This window comes from Caenorhabditis remanei, chromosome III (genome assembly GCF_010183535.1).
Source record: "Caenorhabditis remanei strain PX506 chromosome III, whole genome shotgun sequence".
Classification (NCBI taxonomy): Eukaryota; Metazoa; Nematoda; class Chromadorea; order Rhabditida; family Rhabditidae; genus Caenorhabditis; species Caenorhabditis remanei.
The window spans coordinates 1807005-1825897 of NC_071330.1; the positions used below are offsets into that span (position 1 = coordinate 1807005).

The window sequence follows — 18893 nt, forward strand, 5'->3', positions numbered from 1 at the left end:
ACGCGATGTTTGACAGGAAAAGTGCCCGAAATTGCACATAAGCGAGGATCTAGAAAGCTGAAATAGAAGATTCTAAAGAAAATTCTGGAAATTCTGAATTTCAGATAAGCCTCGTGGTTTCCAGCAAATCTATATGACTGAAAGACCGAGGAATCTGAAGAGTTTTCCTATCATCAAAATCGACCGAGATATACCCAGTTTTAGTCTCGAAATTGATAATTTTCCTGACAAAAAGTCACATAACTCGGTTCATTTTAGCACTTGGCAAAGTTTGAATATACGGTTGGAATCGTCATGACGTCAGCTTTCTGAATCTGTATTCAGATGTTTCCTACTAGCAAAATGATTCTAGCTATAGCAGGTTTCAGGTCTGAAATAGATAGTTTTCAGTGCAAAAAGTGGCATAACTCGGTTCATTTTAACATTTGCCAAAGTTTGAATATACGGTTGGAATTGTCATGACGTCAGCATTCTGAATCTGTTTTCAAAATCTGTGTCAAATTTCAAACTGGACCGAGTTACCGCACTTTTTGTTATAAAATTGGTCATTTTTTGGACAAAAAGTGTCATAAATCGGCACCTTTTGAGATCTCACGAAGTTTGATTATATTTTCAGATTCCTCGCGTTCTCAGCTTTCGAATCATATAGGTTTGGTCTGAAACTGTACCTATATGACTAGAAAGCTGACATCAAGAAGATTCTGAATCAGTACTCAAATCTCGATCAAAAACGATATAGGTCAACGAAAAAGTCTCACAACTCGGTTCGCTTTTGTTCCTACCGGAATTTTAGTTCAGAATCAGAATCTTCTCGACCTCAGCATTCCAACCGTATAAAAAAGCTCCGATCCCTCTAGAAAACGCCAACATCTGTGTGAAATTTAGGCGCCAAGTTGGCCCTTCCGGTCAATAATTGTTTTTCCTCTCCCTCCGTTTCTCCTCGCTAACCGAATTAAGAGTACCCGCTGTCAGAATCGACGCCTTATACCACCACCACCGAGACCTGTACACGCGTAATACATCATCACGCGGATCCCTCGCTAATTAGTGACACACACACGGCTTCAGTGATACGGTGGTGGGGTGTCTGATACTGTCGCTTCGAATCAACCTCAACAAAGGTTTGAGTCTTGACAGGTGGACTTGATTCATGTCTTTCGCCGCTTTGGGTCGGTGAAAAGACAGAGAGAAACCAATACTAAACGCTAATTGGTGTTTTTTCTTTTTTGCAAGAAATTCTTAGACACGGGTGGCTTGTTGTCCATAAATCACCCGCCGTCAACGACATAGAGGTCATAGAAAAGAGAAAAGGAAGAGGAGATTGATTCCGTTACATAACCTGCCCTGGTATGTATCATCATCATCTCTCTCCCACTTTTTTTGTCCTTTTTGATTTATTCTGTTGGTTTTTCCGTTATCAGTCCCCCCCCCTCGAGGTGGTCTTCATCTCCTTTTTCGATTTTCTTCCAATCAATTCTTCGCTTATTTATGACCCCTTTGGGTTGAAGAGTCGTTTAGAAGGAATTCTAAGACACGCAATCGCTGCTTCCGTTCTAGAAGAAAGACAGTGTGTGTGTGTTAAAACTCACGCGTCATGACATTTAGAGGATTTGTCATCCGGAAGAGATGATGGGCTCTAAAGTTCTCGCGAATTTTTTAGTGAGGAACTACGAGAAAAGCGAAATTTTGACTTCTGGAGACCAAGATATCTCGAGAATCGAGTTTCCCTAGTTTTAGGAATTCTAAGTCTCGAATCGTTCCAATTTTGGGATTTCTCGATTCTGAAGTTTTTGAATTCTGCGGTTCTAATCTGCCGGAGTCTCCGTTTTGAAACTTCCTGGTTTCGAAACGTCTCAGTTTTGAAATGACTCAGTTCTGAAATGACCCAGGTAAATGCCCTAAAGTCAGGAGAACCTAGGCGATCCAGAAACTGTTTTTGCTGAAACTTGAGGTTCCTATCATCAGAACTCTGAAATCGCTGAGAATCTGAAATTTTCGAATTCTGAAAGTTTCTGGAGTTCCTGGAGTCTCCGTTTTCAAACGTCCTGGTTTCGAAATGTCTCACTTTTGAAATGACCCGGAAATTCCCTAATGACAGGAGAACTTTTGAAAATCACCATTTTCGTTGAAATAAGCGCTGAAAATCGAGTTTTTCTTGATTTTTGAGCAGAATCTGATTTTTTTGAATTTTAAGTGATCCAGACCCCTTAACACCTTTTTTGGTGAAAATCGAGTTTTTCTTCATCTGAAATCTGAAATCGCTCAGCATCCGAATGTTTCGAATTCTGGAAGTTTCTGAAGATCCGTCTGACCAAAACTAATCAGATTTTGGACTTTTAAGTCAACACAGTTTCTTCCTGAAACAAATTCTAAGTCTGTTTTCAACTCCAGAATTCTGAATTCTGACTGAATCTGACCAAAATTGGATTCTGAAGAAATGAAAAGCTAGACAACCTTCATAAATTCTCAATTTTCTGAAAATCTGGAAATCCCCTCCCAGACCTCACAGCTTCCTCCTTCTCCTATCATTTCATCCACTTCTTCCGTGTTCTTCTGGTCAACTCCGCTGCTCAATGAAATTGTGACAACTCTAGTGATATATACACTTGTATTTGCACAGATTGTAATGATGTCGCCCCCCTCCTCCTTCCCAGAGAGAGCGAGACACAAATTAGTGGAAATAGTGGGGAAAATGTGGTGAAGGAGTAGAGGAACGATTGCTACAACACATCGGGTGGCAACAAGAAACACGTTTACGATAGACACGGCCCCACGGTTATTAATAGTCTATAAAAAGAGTTGTAGAGGTCATAACCCTGGTGGAGAGCTCCTTCGTGTTATGCTCTATAACTTTAGATTTATTTACTGATGGCTGAGACCAACTGACACCAAGACACCCAGAGGACTACGGTAGTATCAACAGCTTTCGCGACAAGAATGTGGGTGATCGATCATAACAAATCGGTGTGTATCCCCTGCTAGAGAAGAAGTAACAAGTGTTTATCTCTCTAGAACCGGCGAAAAGTGTTGCTGATAGCACATACAAACACGTTTTTGCTCCGTGGCTCCGTGTCTCCTTCTTGCTTTTTACCACCGGGAAATATATCGGCCCCCCGATGACAAGCGTTGTCTTCGGGTGGTGGCAAAAGATACATGACACACAAACACAGAGAGAGACGAAGAGTGTGTGGCGATCAACACACGCTAAGGTGTCGACGGGTTACTGTAGTTTTGGAGAAATCAGAACTCTTCAACAGTACATAGACAAATAGCGAGCGGTGATGGTGGTCGTTCTCTTGAAGGGAAAAAGTAGAAACTTGTTAGTTTTGTGTGTTCCCAAGCAAAAAGTTGTCTGGAGATCTTTTGAACTTTTGGATCTTCTGGACTCTTTCTAGATCCTGGAAGATTCAGAATTCCAGACGGACTAGTTTTCCAGTCTAACGGATTTCTACGCCAGCAGCTAGATTTCTGAGATTCTGGCGATTTTGAAGAATCTGAAGAATCTGAAGATTCATCTAGAGAATCTCCTCTTAGATCCTAGGTCCCAGAATTCCAGACGGACTAGTTTTCCAGCCGAACGGATTTCTAGGCCAGCAGCTAGATTTCTGAGATTCTGGAGGTTTTGAAGATTCTGAAGATTTTTACAATTCTGAGGATGCTAAGAATCTCGAGAATTCTGAAAATTCTTGGAAATTTGAAGCTTCTGGAAGATTCTGGGATTTGACAGTTTTGGGGATTCTGAGAATCTTTAAAAATCCTCCAGATGTTGAGAATACTGAAAATTCATCAGATTTGAAGCTTCTGGAAGATTCTTCAGGCAGAATTATGAAGATTCCTCATTTTCTGATGATTCTGGAAGTTCTGAAGGTTCCGAAGATTCAGCAGAATTTGAAGATTCCGAATCCTTGACTTCTGGTCCCCAGATGGTTTTTCAACCTTCCTCAATCCCTCATTCCCCCCAATCACATTTATCGACACACACACAATGTGTTTTACCGCAAAACGTTGTCAATTTCTCAGTGATTCGAGAAGAAGAAGAACACACAAAGATGCGAAAGAGAGAGCACTTGTTGTCCCTTCTCTTCGATTTTGCCGAAAAATGTGACAACTCTTTTCGTGTAGTTGATATGTGATAGCGCAGGGACTCCCACTGATCGATGTCACTTATCTTGTCTCCCTTGACACCGTGCCGCGTCTTTGAGGAATTCTTTGAGAAAGAGGGTCCCCCCGCCTGGAAGATATATGATCTCCGCGCGCCGCACAGGCGTTCGTGGCACACCTTGAGACAGGTGTCTGGACGGGAGTGGAACAAGGTCGGCACTGATAGATGTGATGAGTATCACACTAATTAACATATGTACCTTTTTCCTCTGATGTGATGAGTGCCGAGACAAGAGAAGATGATGGGAATCGAGGAACAAGTGTGTAAAAAAGCACACCATTCGTGTTAATTGTTATGTGGTCGTGATGGGATCAAGTGGAGGAGAGAAGGAAGATTTGAATGTTGCGAGATTGTTGACAATTGGAGTAGTGGAGGCCTGAAGATTCTGAAAATCATTGGATTCTGATGATTCTGAGTCTGGAAGTGTCACTTCCGGAAATCCCGTGGATATTCTGAAAATCAGCTTTTGAGATTCAGGAGTTTTGAAGAAACCAGAGGATTCTGAAGACGTTTTTGAAGATTCTGAAGATTTGAAGGATTCTGAGGGAATTTGGAGACCTTGAGCATTCTTGAGACTCGGAAGACACTGGAAATTCTGAAAATGCTGAAATTCAAAAATTCAGTTATTTCCAGAAATCTGTAAATTTTTGAAAAATCAGAAGATACTGAAAATTCTAGAAGACTCTGAAGAACTTTAACATCCTCAGAATTTTGAAGACTTCAAAGATTCTGGAGATTCCGAGAATTCAGAAGAATTTGAAGATCCGGAAACGATTCTTAAAGATCTTGAGATTTTTGCAAATTCTGGAAAATCTGGAGAACTTTCAAAGCTCCGAGAATTCCGGAGGCTTTGACGGATCTGGAGATTTTCAGTATTTCTGAAACGATTCAGCGGGTTTTAGAAACCTCGAAGATTCTGAAAATTCTGAAAATTCTGGAAATTGTGACATCAAAATTTTTCTGAACCTGAAATTCTGGGAAAAACTGAAAATCTACGGGTTTTTTCTCGAGATTTTCAAATTTATGAAGGTTCAGATACTTCTGTAGATTCTTGACCTTCCCCTGAATCCCATAATCCAAGATTTCGCGGAAAATTATAAAGTGCTCTCTCTCCCTTCTTGTTCCCAAGAGAAGACACCCCCCGGAACATTTAATGAAGTTTTAACGAGCGATAAACGGTCCCTTTGTTGTTTTAAAACAAATGGATTGGAAGAAGACAACCGGGTGGATGAAATCATTCGGAGCACGACACACGAAAGTTTTAATTACCGGAGAGGAGTCTCTGAGTGTGTCTCGAATTACGAATTACCGTAGTCCCCCGAATGTTTTTGTTATTGTTATGAGTGGTTAATCACCGGCTTCTTCTTGTTCACTTATTCTCACTGGAAGATGAGGAACACAACAATGATATTTGAGGAGAGCACAACATGTTGCGCGAAAGAAGGAGAAGAGGAGCATTTTATTGTTATCGAATTATTCATGACACACACCAGCTATGTCTCTAACTCAATTGTTTCCTCCTCGAAGTGGGGTCAAATTCTTGAGCTTGTGACGACGGAAAATGAGTTGAAAATGAACAACTTGAGAGCTTTTTGGAAAGCCTGACCGACAGAAATTGTCACAGGAGTACTAAGATCGTCTGGAAATGGCTTCGAATTCTGAAGATTTCAAGAATCCTGGACATTCCGAATCAAAAAATTCTGGAGATTCTGAATCTAAAAAATCTGAAAATTTTGAAGATTCTAAGAATTGAGGAGATTCTGAATCTGGAAAAACTGAAAATTTTGAAGATTCTAAGAATACTGGAGATTCTGAATCTGAAAAATCAGAAAATTTTATAGATTTTAGGGATTCTGGTGATCTGACGACGTCTGGATGTCTTTCAGAGCAGCTCACTAAAGACCTGAAATAGCATAGGCTCCCGGCCTTAAGATTCTGAAATTTCTAAAAAGGTTTCTGGAAATTAAGGATTCTAAAAAGGATTTTAGAAATCTGAAACGTTTCAAGATTCTAGGAATTCTGGAGATTCTGACGACATCTGGAGCTTAATGAAGAGCTGAAAATGCATAGAAATCCTGAAGATTCCGAATTTTCTGGAAATGTTTCTGGAAATCAGAGGTTCTAAAAGTCCTGAAGATTGTGACGACATCTTGAAGAATCAGGGAATTTCATAAATTCTGATGAGGTTTCCAGAGATTTCCAAAAGTTTGAGAATTCTGAAAATTCTAGATTCTCAGCTCTGATAGACGATTCAAACGATTCTGATAATCTGAAAATCCTCGGGCTCCTGAATTTCTCACTACTGGAAATCCGGAAAATCTCTAACTTCTAAAAGGAAAATTCTGAATTTTCCATTTATGAAGTTCCCCCAACAACCGGATTCCGACGGATAAGGGTCCTCTAGACCCTCTTCGCCACCACCGACACACACACACACACACACCGTTAGCCAAACAGAAACTGTTTATACTCGTGTCCTGAATGGCGCAACACGGAATGCTCAAACACAGTGGTCCCTTCTAGACATAGAAGGGGGATTAACCACTTGAAGTGTGTCTGAAGATCGAATGACAGTTAACACACTATACCTGTGTGCAGTGCTCATCGAGTTACACTTATCCCTACTGACATAAAGATCTATGGGTAAATAATAATCTTGAGAGTCGAAAAAGGGTCGAAATTTCACATCTTGGAGTGAAAGGCCTCTACAGTACCTCCTAGATCCCTTCAAAGCTCCTCGCTTCATCTCCATCCATTCTCTCCCAATTTAGTAGCAATTTGACGCTGCTCCAATTTGTTTCGTTACGTCTTCTCCCCCTCCCTCGAGACCCCTTCGCCTGTTAATAGACTGGAGAAACAACACTTACACAACAAGTTTCTGTTACCCCAATTTGCTCCGTCCTGTCTTTTTCGTACAATTAACAAGTGATTTGGCGCCAAGGAAGGCTTCGTATTCCCTTGGGAGAGGAGGGGGTACGGTAGCTCCTCTCGAAGCGTAGGCTTTGGCAATTTTGGTGTAAATGGAGAGGAGAGGAAGCTCGCTCTAATGATAATTAGACGAGTTGCAAGTGTGCTCTATTGATAAGAGCACATTGATTTCTCAATAGAGCGCACTTACTAACCCAAAGATTAGAGCAACTTGGCTACTCTGAACATATCGAGTCAGGAAGTTCGCTCTATTGAGATTCTGAAAAATCTAGCAATAGAGCACAAATAACATCCTATTGATCTGTCTGTAACTTCGCTCTATTGCTATTTAGGCAAAATTGTGACTTTACGGTCCGTCCTACAGAAAATCTGTAACTGCGCTCTAATGCCAATCTCCAACAGAGCGCACTTACCTGATTGACGATCGGTTTTTGTTAATTATCACTAGAGCGAACTTCCAATTTTCACTTAAGATCCATCCCCTCCCCTCAGAATTTTACATTTCAAATTTTCAAAAATTTTGAAAAATCCGAATCATTATCGTCTCCCATCCCAAATTGTGGCAACAGACGTCGTGACACACATTTTCTGGGGCCATATGGGCGACATCTTCCCCCTCCCACCCCTCCTTAATTTTTGGCGTTACACTTGAACAGGCGCGCCTTTCTCTGCGCATTCTCATTTTTATGACAACTAAAAAGAACATTAAGATGAGTGGGATATGATAAAGGACCTCTTTCGACCCGAAAAATCCCAAAAAATCCAACAAAAAAAGTGAATTTGCAGCTCTCCATGCGACGCTACTCGACTCATCGGATGACTATCTGTGTGCCATTATGGCTCCGTTGATGGATGTGGACGATGGTTTGGATGATGAGGAGATGCTGAAATTGCCCGTCCGGCTACAGTACTATGAGAGACATCGCGATAAGAATGATATCGTGAGGCAGAAGTTGATTGAGACACTGTTTCAGGTTGGTAGTAAGATCAACGGTTTTAGTGGCTGAGTTTTGGGTTTTTAGGCCACGAAAGTTAGGCCATGATAGGAAAATGAGAGTTTGGTGGCCGAATTTTGGGGTTCTAGGCCATGAGTTTCGGGAGGTTGAAATAGAGATTTGAGAATTTGGTAACCGAAAACTGAGATTCTAGGCCACCAGGGGGAGAAGTTAGGTCATGAGTTTCGGGAGATGGAAATATGGAGTTCTAGGCCATGAAAGTTAGGCCATGATAGGAAAATGAGAATTTGGTAACCGAAAACTGAGATTCTAGGCCACCAGGGGGAGAAGTTAGGCCTTGAGTTTCGGGAGATGGAAATATGGAGTTCTAGGCCATGAAAGTTAGGCCATGATAGGAAAATGAGAATTTGGTAACCGAAACCTGAGATTCTAGGCCACCGAGGAGAGGAAGTTAGGCCATGGTGTCAAATGAACAAAATTTGGGTTTCTAGGCCACGTAAACGAGAAAGTTAGGCCATGATAGGAAAATGAGAATTTGGTAACCGAAAACTGAGATTCTAGGCCACCAGGGGGAGAAGTTAGGCCTTGAGTTTCGGGAGATGGAAATATGGAGTTCTAGGCCATGAAAGTTAGGCCATGATAGGAAAATGAGAATTTGGTAACCGAAACCTGAGATTCTAGGCCACCGAGGAGAGGAAGTTAGGCCATGGTGTCAAATGAACAAAATTTGGGTTTCTAGGCCACGTAAACGAGAAAGTTAGGCCATGATAGGAAAATGAGAATTTGGGGGTCGAAGCTTGGGTTTCTAGGCTACCGACCAGAGAAAGTTAGGTCGTGGTTTCGCTGGCCGAAATTAGGTTTTTTAGGACTCCAACCGGAAAAGTTAGGCCACGGGGTTGCTTTTGGTTTTTAATGGCCGCATTTTGGGGTTCTAGGCCATCTGGAAATGCCGACAAACACACAGACATTAGTCGTTCCATCCGGACTTCCAGAAGTTAGCCGTCTGTCTGTGTGTCCGGATGTCAGGATGTCCAAATGTCTGTCTGCGTGTCCCAATGTCTGTATATCCGGATGTCCCTCATTTTCGGTGCATTCTAACCCTCGATTCCCCTCGATAATATCGAATTTCCATTCCGTTCGACTTCACTCGTTTTTTTTCTCTTTTTTCTTCTTCCAAAGATTCTGATCCCCATCTGACGTCGTCACCAACCAACGTCTTCTAGATTCGATAGGCGCTAACCGAGGGAAAGGAGCGGGGCGCCAAAATTATTGACGCTTGATTAGGTTTTTGCATTCGTCCACTTCTCTTTTTTTTTTGAAGAGAGAGAAAGACCCCGATTGTTTTGTAATCTCGAGATGGTAATCGATCGCGAGAGAATTGACAAATAATTCAGAAAAGAACTGAGAGAGAATTAATTTGGGCGATCAGGCGGAAGCTGAGAAAAAAATGAGAGAGAGAGAACTGCTAATTTGTTGATTGAAATTGTGAAAATTGGATCAAATTTGAGAAATTTTGAGAAAAATAGAAACATTTAGGCGAAAACTGGACGATTTTTGGTGAAAATTGGACATTTTTGAGTATTTTTCGGGCGAAAAGTCCATTTTTCTGACTATAAATCGAGAATTTCTACCGAAAACGGACATCCGGACACACAGATTTACAGACAGACCAAGATTCCAAATGCGGACATCCGGACAGATAGAAAATCAGTTTACACAATTTTCTCAGAAAAAACCACATTTTTCTAGCAAAAATGGCGAAAAATTGTCCTTTTTATCAGGGAAAACCCCTATTTTGAATCGAAAAACCGTTGAAAATAGACATCCGGACACCCAGATGCACAGACAGACAAAATTTTGTGTGTCGAAGTGTCCGGATGTTCACTTTTTTGAAATTCGGGAAAAAATAGGGTTTTTTAACCCTAATTTGACGATATCGGATATCCGGACATGGTGAAACACAGACAGAGAGTAAATAGGGATTTGGGGACATCCACAGACTGTCTGTCTGTAAATCGGGGATTCCAGGTTGGCCATCCGGCTATTTGGAAACACAGACAGACTATTTTATCAGGATGTCCATATTTCTGTCTGTATGTCCGAAAATCCAGATGTCCCGCAGTTTTTCACAAAAATATCACGGCGAGAGTCCCTTTTTTGACACTTTAAGGCCTCATAACTCTTTTTAAATCAATTTTTGCTCCAGGCTCCAAGAGACTTTTCTCTTTTCTACAAAATTCTGAGTCGATTCATATCAAAAAATCTCAATTTTTGGAATACCGGTGTCCTCCTTTAGATCTCCTAGAATCTCTAGAATCTCAATAGAATCTCAATCATCAAATTTCAAATGTTCAATTTCCAGCTATGCGCCACAAAACACGGTCGTGAAACGCTTCGTTCGAAAGGTGTCTACCCGGCAATGCGTGAACTCGACAAGGCGACCGAAGAGGCCGTCTCGAAGAAGGAGCACAAACTGTTGAGCTCTCAACAAGAGCACACACTTCACGCTCTCATCGGAATCCTCATTCGCTACGAATCTGAAATGGACGTCGATCCGAATCTGCCGTCGATCCGCGACTTGGGATTCGATGATGTCAGTTGTGAAGCCATCAGACATTAATTGTTTTCTTCTAAAAATTCCTTCTTTTTTTTCAAATATTTTGTCACTTTTTCTGTCACTTCTTGTTAACCGATTGTTTGTTGATTAAATTTTTCACATTTGTTCCCCCTTATCAGTTTTAATTTAAAATTTGCAAATGTGTGAACCACCGTGTAAAGAGGTGGCACTCTAGCTGATAAGAGACAGTGAGAAGCCGCCACTTTCAATTTACTAGCCGGTGCTGTTTACGCATTTTTGAAAAAAAAAATAATTTAGAAATTAATATTTTTATGAAAATTGACGCTTGAGCCGAAAAGTGTAAAAAAACATTAAAAAAGAGGCGAAAAGAGCCCTTTTTATGAGAAAGCGGGTTTCTATGGAGAAGATTTTAGTGTCGTTTTCGGCAGATTTTAAGTGTTGGAGAGCAAACGCGCTCTAATGAGAAAAACTTGAATTTTCGGGGTTTCAGCGAGTTTTCGGTGGATTTTCAGAGAATTTCAAGGGAAAAAAGAGATTTTTAGGTATAATATAGGACTAGAAATCAGATTATCAAAATCAAATATTTTTGGAAAATTGGAAAAATTTTCCAAAAAAAATTTTTGTTCATTTTTTCTAGTTTTGTTCACTTAAATCAGATTTTAACAGGAATTAAAATCTATTTTCCGCTTCAAAATCACAAAATATTTCTAATTTCCGATAAATACACAAAAAATCGCGAAAATTCAAAATTTCAGACTTTTTGGCCTAATTTTCCAATTTTTGGGAAACTAGGCCATTAAAAAATCTGAAATCTCAAAAAACGTTGAAAAACCGTCTAAAACACCAAAAAACTGTCAAAAATCCAAAAAATCTAAAGTTTAGCAAAATACGGGTCCGATGCACCATGTAGTGATGTTTGGCTTAAAATTCGATCTGTGTGGATTTACGGGGGGTAATGTGTGAATTTACGGGATGGAACAGAATTCGAAAGCAGTTTTTAGGCGGAAAGTGCAAAAAAATTCGAGAAAAATACCTCAATTCGGCAAGATTCAAGTTAAGCCCCGCCCACTTTTAGCAGGTAGCTGTTAAGCAAAACGGGAGACAGTCTAATGTGTCAAATTGGAATACAACACTACTGTCAGAAAAAAAACTGTTAAAAAATTCGAAAAACCGCCTAAAAACCATTGAAAACCCAAAACCCACACCTTCGCCCCGCCCACTTTTCTAATTCCAAGACACGTGGCAATCGGGGGGGGTCAAACCAAATCTCTCTCAGGGAGCAGTGTCATCAGCCACACCCACGGTGTCACCAGAGAGACCTTCCCCCCCCCCCCCCAACTGCCTCCCCTAAGCCCCGCCCCCTCGGTAGATTCTCCGCCGCCGACGGCCAATCGACGCGACAAGTGGGCGGAGCCGAGCCATAGAGCGGCAAAACGGACGACTACGGCGTGACTTCTTTCACTTTGACGAGGCCTTTCACCCGATCAGAAAATAGAGGTCCTTGGTGTGGTATATATATATAGTGTATGTTTATAGTATATTACTATAATAATAATAATACATATACTATAATTTTATATTTGCTGATTCTGATTCTCATCCTTCTCACTTTTCTAATTGTCTCAAAATCCTTCAAAATTCTGTACAACATGGCATTCAACCCGTTCTCCCTGGCACGTCCCGACCTTCTTCTACCATTTATGTCGGCGGGAGCCTCGGGCGGTCCCGCCGGTCCACCGCCCAACTTGTTCTTCTCGATGCTTCAAGCGGGATTCCCGCCGGGACCTGTTGGTAGTCCACCTGATGACGATGGAGTCGTCGATAATCCGAAAGTCGATTTGGACGATAGTGAATTGTGGCAAAAGTTCTCGCAGTGTGGTACGGAGATGGTCATTACGAAGAGTGGCAGGTAAGACTTTTTGAATTTTTTAAAATTTTGTTATCTATGTTAATACAGAGTGTTCTTACTCTGTTAGACTTGCTGGCATTTCTCATTCCCCCTTTTTTACTTTTTTGAATTTCGAAAAACTTCAATTTTTGATTAGTCAGTTATTGAATTTTTGCTACAAATTATATACCATTTTGAAGCTGAAAACCTGTGAAATCTAAAAATTTAAAAATTTTTTGTCTAGGTAAAAACCCGGCAGAGTTATAAGCCTTTAAAGAGCGATGGGTGATTCCTGAGCTTAGTGATTTAAGGTCCCGTCTAGTTAATCAGTAATTAAATTTTTTCACAAATTATATACCATTCAAAAGCTAATGTTATGGGGATTCTGAAAATGTTAAAATTTTTTGGCTAGGTAAAGACCCGGCTGAGTTATAAGGCTTTAAAGAGCGATGGGTGATTCCAGAGCTTAAAGTGTTAGTGACTTGAAGTCCCGCCCATATTTTAGGTTTAACTGTTTTCGTTATGAATTGTATACCGTTTGAAAGCTAAAATTATAAGAATTAAGAATATGTTTTTACAACTTTATAAAACCTGAAATTTACCGAGTTATGAGGTTTTGAAGTAGAGCTCTCACTGTTACGATCATAGTGATTTAAGGCCCCGCCTACTTTGTCAGTTTATTTGTTTTTCTTATGAATTTTATATTACTAGAAAGCTGAAATTCTGAGGATTTTATATATACAACTGAAGTTTTAGTAGCTGTGTACTGAGCTGAGTTATGAGGTTTTGAAAATCGCTTAAAATTTTTTTTGTTGAAAAATTAAGAAAATTTCGAATTGTCATAACTTTGCTCACTTTTACCCTAGACAAAATTGGAAAACGGAATCAGAATCCTTATAAAGTCAGCTTTTTAGTCATATAAAATAGATAAAAGTAGATTTCCTCACTTTAGTTTTTCCAAGTTTTTATTCATCTTTCGCCCTCCTTTATCTCAAAATCTACTTTTCTCAAATTTAAACCATTTCAAGCATTCCCTTTGACGTCCATGTCATTTGAAATTCAAATAATAATGTAGATCATTTCTAGAGTTTTATTTTTGTAGTTGACATAAAAAAGTTATATCCTTTTCAAAATTGCAGCTTTTGGGAAGGTACCTAACTTCAACGGACTGTAACTTTTTAGGGAGTGTTCGTACAAAAAAGTTGTCAACTACAAAATTAAAGATCTAAGTTTGATCTACAAATCCATCTTAACAAATTTAATTTTGGACAATTTTTGAGCTCGTGGCACACTGTCAAAACTTGAAAAATTTTTCGATCTCTACAATTTTCTCTAATTTCTGTATTCTCATAGCTGTCAATAGTCAAACCTGACCAATTAAAACGTTCTCTTCCTTATAAAATGTCTAAAACTACAGTACCCCAAATGCCCTTTTTATCTCGCCACGAAAATTTGTCAAATTTCACACCATCGGCGAGACAAAAGACACCCAAAATTCAATTTCCTACCGTAATCTTGTCTCTCAGCTCTTTTGCTTTTTCTCAGCAAGAAGAGACGACAAAAAGGCGTGAAAATGTTTATCACTGCTCACTGCTCGTCGTTTTTCTCTCACTTTCACTCTCTTCTTTTCTAAACGATTCTTTTGACGAACCCAATGATGATGTGTTGTTGAATGAGACGAAGAGAAAAACGTGTGACAATTGTCGCGAAACTTAAAGGAATTAGTCGAGAATCGGCTTCTTTTGATGGTTACAGTAGAAATTGGGAAAGAAAAAAAGTTTGTGACGGGGGGAAAAGTTGAACCCCGGATGCGTGCGCGGTAGGCGACAACGTTAACCTCTACGCCGCGCGAACGAGTAAAGTTCCATTGTGGCAGGGCGTATAGGTGACGCGTCGATTTCAAAGTTGCCACGTGGCAAATTGGTGCATCGGCCAGCAGACCAAGACGATTTTTGCCATTTTTTTTCTGATAAAATAGAAAAAAAAACCAAATTTTAGCAAGATTTATCTGTTGTAAATTTCAAAGTCCACTCCATGAAATAAGTGACTTCCTCCGTCCCTCATATTTGCATTTCGGATAATTCAATTTCCATATATGGAAAAACGGGCGGTATCAAGTTACCAAGAGGGCGAGAAAGGGTACGAATTACTATGCACCAAGTGACTTGTGAAAAGAGGAGGGGGGAACACTAACTAAATAAAATAAATAATTATTTTAAATTCAATTTTATTTTCTATTTTTCCAGGCGGATATTCCCGGCGTACCGTGTGAAGTTGAGCGGTCTCGATAAGAAGAGCCAGTATTTTGTGATGATGGATCTGATACCTGCGGATGAGCACCGGTATAAATTCAATAATAGTCGGTGGATGATTGCGGGGAAGGCGGATCCAGAAATGCCGAAGACGTTGTATATTCATCCGGATTCGCCGTCTACAGGTGGGTAGAAGTATTTATAAACAAGAATTCAAAAAGACTTGTAGACTCGCAAATTTTTCAGAGTTCGAATTTCTCAAAACCATGCATGCGCCTTTAAATTTCTACCGTAACTAAAAAATGAAAAGCTGCCGCCACCTATACGCCCTCACACCTTGTTCGCGATAAGGTGTGTGAGGCGCAGTGGTCTAGGGCGGCGGTCACGCTCAAAGCATCAAGAGTTCAACTTTTCCTCGAGCAAAGATTTTTTTGCAATCTTTATTTTTTCCAGGCGAGCATTGGATGTCGAAAGGCGCCAACTTTCACAAACTGAAACTGACGAATAATATATCGGATAAGCACGGATATGTGAGTTTTACCTTTTACGACTTTTACCTCGGGGCGATTATATAAAAATTTTATGACTTTTATTTCACTCCAATCCGATTGTTTTCGGATGAGAGCGACACTACAGTAATCCACACCAATCATTTCATATTCGAGTAGGGAGGAACAAAACAAAGTGAATCCCCTCTGTGTGTGTGTGTGTAGGTCTCGAAATAAAAAAGAGTCAAATTTCGCGGTATGAAAAGAATAAAGAATGAGTGAAAAGGATCCAAAAGTTTAGTTCAGTAGTGGCTACAGTAAGACGGTGCAAATGCGCTCTAATGACCTGAAAACCACTTTACTAGAGCTACGTCACGTTTGATCTACCTTAACGCATTAATGTTTTCTGATTTGTAGGAGTCCATTAGAGAGTGAAGAAGAAGATGAGAAGACGTCACTTCTTATTTTAAAATTTTTGCTCCGACTTTTGACTCCACACGTCTTCTTTCTTCAACTAAGCTAAGCAGACGGATCGAATTTCGCGTCAGATTTGCCGCTTTCTCGTACAGATTTGTCGGTTTCGAATTTCTTTGCCTTCTGAATTCCTAAATCCGGATGAGAGAAATTCGAATCGAGCCGAGAGGGGAGATTAAAAATATGAAAAAAAATTTCCACACATGCGCCTTTAAGCCTTGCTACAGTAACCCATAAATCCAAAAGCCGCCGACACCTATACGCCCTCTTTCCTGAATTTAGGGAAGGTCCGTGTGGCCGAGTGGTCGAAGGCGGCGCCCAAAATCAAACACTCTTGAGTTCAATCCCCCCTCTCTCATAACATTTTTTTGTTTTTTATTTCTATTAAAACTTCAGAATTTTAAGACAATCCTCAACTCAATGCACAAGTATCAGCCACGTCTTCATGTTGTGAGGTGTGCGGATCGACACAATTTGATGTACAGTACCTTCAGGACTTTTGTGTTTCGGGAGACCGAATTCATCGCAGTGACCGCTTATCAGAATGAGAAGGTGAGTAGTTTTAGCGGTGGGGCGCGTTTGCTACAGTACTCCCTCTCAATTATTTTCTCACATTTTGCCGCCAAAGTCTCATCATTTTAATTCGCGCCGTCACCTACCGTAATCCTTTTTTTGGTCGATTCAGTTGTTTGATTGGAAGAGAGAGAAATCTAGTTTCATTCCCACCAACCGACACTTTTTTGATTTGAGACACAGAGGAAGAGACGAATCAATTTACGATTTGTCGGGAATTTATACAATGAGAGAGAGAACACAAAATTGATGTGACAAGTGCGCTCTACTGGACTTTAAAAAAAAATCGCTATGAGGGTTGAGAAAGTGCGCTCAAATGAGAAAAAGTAAAATTTTCTCAAAAATGCGCTCTATTGAGAAAGAGAACGATTTTTGAATTAAAAAAATTCAAAATTCGAAAATCTTGTGAAAAATTTTAATTCGCTATGTCAGAAAATGCGCTCTATTGAGAAATATTCGAATTTTCTCATTAAATTAGGTGTGAAGTACGCAAATACCAACCTCGAAACATAAATTTTGAATTTTTAGCGAAAGGAAGTGCGCTCTATTGAGAAATAGCTTCAGAATTCGAAAATTTCAAAAAAATTGTTGAAAAATAAGCTGTTTATATTGATTTTTGACTGAAATTTCGAGAAAATTTTAAAATGTGCGGCAATTCGGTGTAAAATCGCATAAAAACTAATCTCTCAGCCGATTTTCATTAAAAATCACTCATTTTTTAAAAATTGCACGTCAAATTCTGTGTCGAAGTACGCAAACACCACTGTCACATAAAAAATTCAAAATTGCGCGTCAAATACAGCGCAACGTACGCAAACACCACTGTCCTACTGATTTCTTGTGAAATTTTCAAATTTGCGCGTCAAATGTGGTAAACCGCTAAATTCGAATTTCTTTCAGGTAACCGAGCTAAAAATCGACCACAATCCATTCGCAAAGGGGTTTCGTGACGCCGGAGCGGGGAAACGTGAGAAGAAGAGACAATTGCATCGAATGAACGGAGACTCGACACAAAGCCCGCCGGGGAAGACGGCCTCCCTTCCAACACACTCTCCACATCCATCAGAATCCAATTCAGATGACGATGAGCCGACGACGAAAAGAGTGAAGTCAGAATCGACATCTTCTCAGAATACTCCTTGTACGTCGAGCCTCTCCACGTCGACCACGCCCACTCTCTCATCTCATCACCCACTCCGATCACCTCCATTCTGTATTCCGGCGTCTCCAATCGATATGATGTATCAGAATATGCCGATGGAATTGTTGGCTCAATGGCAGATGGCATCACTATTCCCACAATTTCAGTTGGCGATGAGCAACTCTCCAGCCGCTTCTCTCCTATCGAAACATCTGAAGACAACGAATAACGTCCCGCCTCCACCGCCTTCAGAAGACACTGAAGAAGACGTCGTCGTCGTCAAAAAAGAAATCGTCGACGTGAAACAAGAACCGACGACACCGCCCAAGAAGGGAGGATTCGATGTGTTGGATCTTCTCGCCAAACCTTGATTTTTGTAACTTTTTCGATGGAAAATTGGGAAAAAAATGGAGATTTTGAAAGTTTGGAGGCGGAAATTGCGCTCTATTGAGAACCGGATCAAAGTTTTGAGTTTTTCGTGTAGTCCTCGTGGACAACCCATATTTCGAATTTTCGGCTTTTTTGAATTTTTTCGAAATTTTGAGTATTTAGGTTTCTGTGTAGTCCTTTAGGACAAACCAGAAGTCGATATTCGAAATTTCTCAAATTTTTCAAAATTTTCGTGTAATCCTCGTGGACAAGACAGACGAAAAATTGAACATTTTCGGTTTTCGTGTAGTCCTCGTGGACAATACGAGTGAAATTTTTTTAAATTTTCGAATTTTTCAAAATTTCGAGTTTGTAGTCCTCTCGGACAAGTCAGAAGCCGATTTTCGAAATTTCTCAAAACTTTTCGTGTACTACTCTCGGACAAGAGTCAACTACGATTTTAAATTAAAAAAAAAACTCTAAAGTTAAGCTCCGCCCCCAAAACCAATATCTATGAAATGTATACGATTGGAAAGCTGACGTCACGTGGATTCTGAAAATTTGAAAGTTTTCAGTTTTCGTGTAGTCCTCGTGGACAATACGAGTGAAAATTTCCAAATTTTCGAAATTTCTCAAAACTTTTCGTGTACTCCTCTCGGACAAGAGCCAACTCCGATTTTCAATTTTCGAAAAATCCCCAAAGGCTCCGCCCCAAAATTGCAAATTTTCTCATTTTTTCCCAATTTTCCATCTCCTTTAAAACTACAACATGTTCTTCTCCGATCTGTTTCTTTTCCCTCTGCTAAACGACTCTCTCTCTCTATTTCTCTGCGTCTCTCCATTCTCTCTCTCTCTCTCTCTAAACGGGCATAATAATAAGAAAAAAACACAAAATTTCTCTGAAAATAAATAGTCAAATAGAACACTTCTGGTCCCCCCTTTGCAAGCTTTTTTAGTTTTTTCAAATGTCATTTTTCTCTTTTTTTTCTTTCTCAATTTGTACATTTCTCTTCGTCTCTCTCTCCGATTTCTCTCTCCCCAGTGATGAATTCTGTTCTTTTTCTGCAATTAATCCTAGTGACAT

At 40.1% G+C, this 18893-nt stretch overlaps 2 protein-coding genes across 2 annotated transcripts; both read left to right on the top strand.

Annotated features, from left to right (window-relative positions):
* Nucleotides 1-7926: 7926 nt before the first annotated feature.
* GCK72_008510 (uncharacterized protein) lies at nt 7927-10666 on the top strand (the record flags this gene model as incomplete). Its single annotated transcript, XM_053726865.1, has 2 exons — nt 7927-8064; nt 10409-10666. The coding sequence occupies 2 exons, from the start codon at nt 7927-7929 to the stop codon at nt 10664-10666; spliced, it is 396 nt and encodes a 131-aa protein (XP_053586442.1).
* A 1607-nt stretch (nt 10667-12273) lies between these two features.
* On the top strand, nt 12274-17811 carry GCK72_008511 (uncharacterized protein; the record flags this gene model as incomplete). The annotated part of the gene is made up of 5 exons (XM_003098934.2): nt 12274-12533; nt 14759-14949; nt 15218-15294; nt 16132-16278; nt 17200-17811. The coding sequence occupies 5 exons, from the start codon at nt 12274-12276 to the stop codon at nt 17809-17811; spliced, it is 1287 nt and encodes a 428-aa protein (XP_003098982.2).
* Between the last annotated feature and the right edge of the window lie 1082 nt (nt 17812-18893).